The sequence below is a fragment of the Vipera ursinii genome (assembly GCF_947247035.1).
Source record: "Vipera ursinii genome assembly, chromosome: 11".
Taxonomy (NCBI): Eukaryota; Metazoa; Chordata; class Lepidosauria; order Squamata; family Viperidae; genus Vipera; species Vipera ursinii.
The window spans coordinates 10905780-10908865 of NC_139524.1; the positions used below are offsets into that span (position 1 = coordinate 10905780).

The following is a 3086-nucleotide window of genomic DNA, read 5'->3' on the forward strand; positions in this document are numbered from 1 at the left end:
TAACCTCCTTCCCCCAGCGGGCAAGCCACGGGACAGAAGCCGTTGACCAAGATACCTCGGATACCTCGTCGGGCAGAACCCAAATCTTGGCTTCTCTTAATCCCACCCTACCCCACCCCTGCATTCTCCTTTACAGTCACCACACATTCGTATTTGAACACGCGGGGGGGGGAGGGTGGAGGAAGGGAGAGAGGAGGAGAAGAAGAAGAAGAAGAAGAGCCGAGCCGAGGGCGAAGAGAAAGGGACTTACATCGAAGTGATATTCCTCGAGATATCCGTAATGTTGATGCTGGCATTTCCATTGGTGGATCCCGAATCTTGCCCCTCCAGCAGAGGGAAGAGGTTGCCATCATCCGGTTTGTTGCAATTGATCTCGGTCTTGTTGCAAAGGCAGTTGGCAGGGCAACCCAAAACGGAAACCAAGTAGTCCCCCCAAATGCTCCAGAGCCAGAAAACCTTCCAAAAACTACATTTGGTCGGACAAAACGAGACATCCATCTTCGATCGGTGTGGCTTTATTTAAAAAAAAAAGACAGAGAGAGGGTGGGGGGGAGAGAAAGAGGAGGAGAGATTGCGAAGGGGAGGGAGGGAGCAGCGTAGAAGGCGAGGGGAAAGAGAGGTTTTAAGGGAAGGGGGGGGAAGAGAAAGGGGGGGAAGGGAAAAACCTCAACCAAAAATTAAAAAAAAATATCCCCCGAAAAAACCGAAACCCCACCCCCCCAAAAAAAAACCACCCTCAAGCGATCAGAGCAAGAGAAAATCCTCGCGCCGTTGAAACCATGTTGGCCGAGCGAAGAGGCTGTAATTCCCTCTTACAAGCGCGGTGCGCGAGGCATAGCGGCTGCTGGAGAGATGCGCGTGTGCGGGGTGTGTGTGTGTGTGTGTGTGTGAGTGTGTGGTGGCGTGGGGAGGGAGGGAGGGAGGGGGGGTGTTGCGCGCGTGTCCCGGTGCCTTGTTGATCCTCCTCCTCTCTGGCTGGCTGGCTGCTCTTCCCGAGACTTGTGAAGATTGCAAGAGAAGATTCGCAGCGGCGAGGAGGAGGAGGAGGAGGAGGAGGAGGAGGAGGAGGAGGAGGAAGCGAGGGCGGTCGGGGTGGGGGTGGGTGGGTGGGTGGGGGGCTCCTATAGTGATGCTCCAAGTGCCCAAGTCCCACCTACTGGGCAGAATGAAAACTGAAACACCTGCAGGAAGAAAAAATTAAAATAAAAATCACCGGGCAGTGAGAGAGAGGGAGAGAGAGAGAGAGAGAGAGAGGGAGGGAGGGAGGGAAGGAGAGAGGGAGAGAGAGAGAGAGAGAGAGGAGAGGAAGCGCGAATCGCGAAGGCGGCCCTGCTGGCCCCTTTCTGCCTTCCCACGCCCAGCAGCGCTGCAGAAGCGAAACGGCGCCGAACCGGCCAGGTTGTGACTGTGGGCGATTGATAACACTCACGGTCTTCCACACACACACACACACACACACCCCGCCGTTGGCACTCGTGACTCCGGCTCGGCGCGTTGAGCAACGCTTTGGCGCTCGGGCTGCAGCTTCCCCTGTCTCTGGGCACGGCGGAGATGAGTTGTGCGTGTCTGTGTGTGTGTGGGGAGGGGTGTCTTCCAGCTTCGGCTTCTGGTTGTGGTGGTGGTGATTTCGGAAGTTGGGTGGGCTTCTCGGGACCAATCGGCCGGCGGTGTGATGGGGTCAAGAACGAGGGAAGGCAGCCATCCGCCAAAGCGGGCGCCTCCTTCTCTTCCCGCAGAAACACGCGTGGGCTACGGACGCCGCCGCGGTGCGGGGCCCCTGGTATTCCTCCCTTACTACACAACGGCAGCAGAACAGTTCTGCAAGCTGGACCCCAACGAGGTGGGCTCGCTCCCACGTCGGGGGACCCTTTCGGGTTGAAAGGGTCCCCCGACGTGGGAGCGAGCCCACCTCGTTGGGGTCCAGCTAGGTTTGCTTTCGAGTAAACGTCGGAAAGGGTCGGCCAGGTGCACGTGGGGGAAAAAAAAAAGGATCCCCCGTCGGGATCGCCACCCAGGAGAGAAAGCAAGCTCGTCTGTTGCTAGATCTGATGCCTTGCTCCAAAACACCCCTTCCTCGTAATCCCAACCGCCCACCCTTTCTTTTCCTTCCTTCCTTTTTTTCTTTCTTTCTGCCTTTCTTCCTTTTTTCTTTTTTTTTCTTTTCTTTTTCAGTTCTGCAATCTGAGAGGAAAACAATCCCTGGTACATAATTGCTTGGTTTGTGCTTTAAATTGTAAGCCGCCCTGAGTCTTCGGAGAAGGGCGGGATATAAATGGGATTAAAATAAAATAAAATAATAAAAAAATAAATAATCCAGGAAGAATTGACGAATAAAAAAACAAACTAAAAAAAAGTCACGAGTCTATTCGTCCCAGATTTTTTAAAAAAAAACAAAACAACACACACCATCACCTTCCGTGGGTATTATTTTTACCAAGATCGTCCAGCTTCCGAACAGAAGAAATAAATCGACAAAAAACACCGAGGGAAGACATATTTGGGGGTGGCGGGGCGGGGGGGGGGGGAGGAAAAAAAACTACGGCCGGGGAGAAGTTGAGGAAAAAAAAACCCGGGTGGAACCAGTTTGCGAGCTGGGATGAATCTCTCTCCCTGTACCTTTAACGGGGGATTTGTGCAAAGTAACGGTTGGATGTAAAAACCCAGATAGGGGATAAAAGAGAAGGAAAGCTGGGAGTAAATGTGTCCTGGAAAGGGCTGATCTCTGAGACAGATCAGGAGATTGGTTTTGTGTGTGTGTGTGTGTGTGTTACCAAAAACTGGAGCTAGAGTGAATTAAGATTCAGGGTGCATTTTGGGGGGGCAGGCAGAAACCCAGGCAGATCAGAGTCCTGTCTAATTTGCTTTGCATCTCTATCATTTGTGTGTGTGTGTGTGTGTGTGTGTTCTGTTCCATCCTGCTTTTTTCCCCTCCTCCTCCTCCTCCTCCTCCATCTCTTTTAATAGTCTCTTGTTTCTGCTCCTTTGCACACAGACGCAAAATTGATCAACGATCAGACTTGTACTCTTCAGCTTTAGGACAAGGGACTTTACAGGTGTATCCTCCCTTTAAAGATTTTCGGATTTTT

The 3086-nt window shown here is 52.5% G+C and overlaps 1 protein-coding gene across 3 annotated transcripts in view; it reads right to left on the minus strand.

The window, feature by feature from the left end:
* The window catches only part of NTRK3 (neurotrophic receptor tyrosine kinase 3), a gene marked incomplete at both ends in the record, with an annotated part of 356788 nt that extends 356290 nt beyond the window's left edge, over positions 1-498 (minus strand). For all 3 annotated transcript variants that reach the window (XM_083371339.1, XM_083371338.1, XM_083371340.1), the window contains one exon: positions 251-498. In XM_083371339.1, the coding sequence (XP_083227465.1) occupies positions 251-498 (248 nt within the window). The remainder of the gene's footprint in view (positions 1-250) is intronic.
* Positions 499-3086: the final 2588 nt, after the last annotated feature.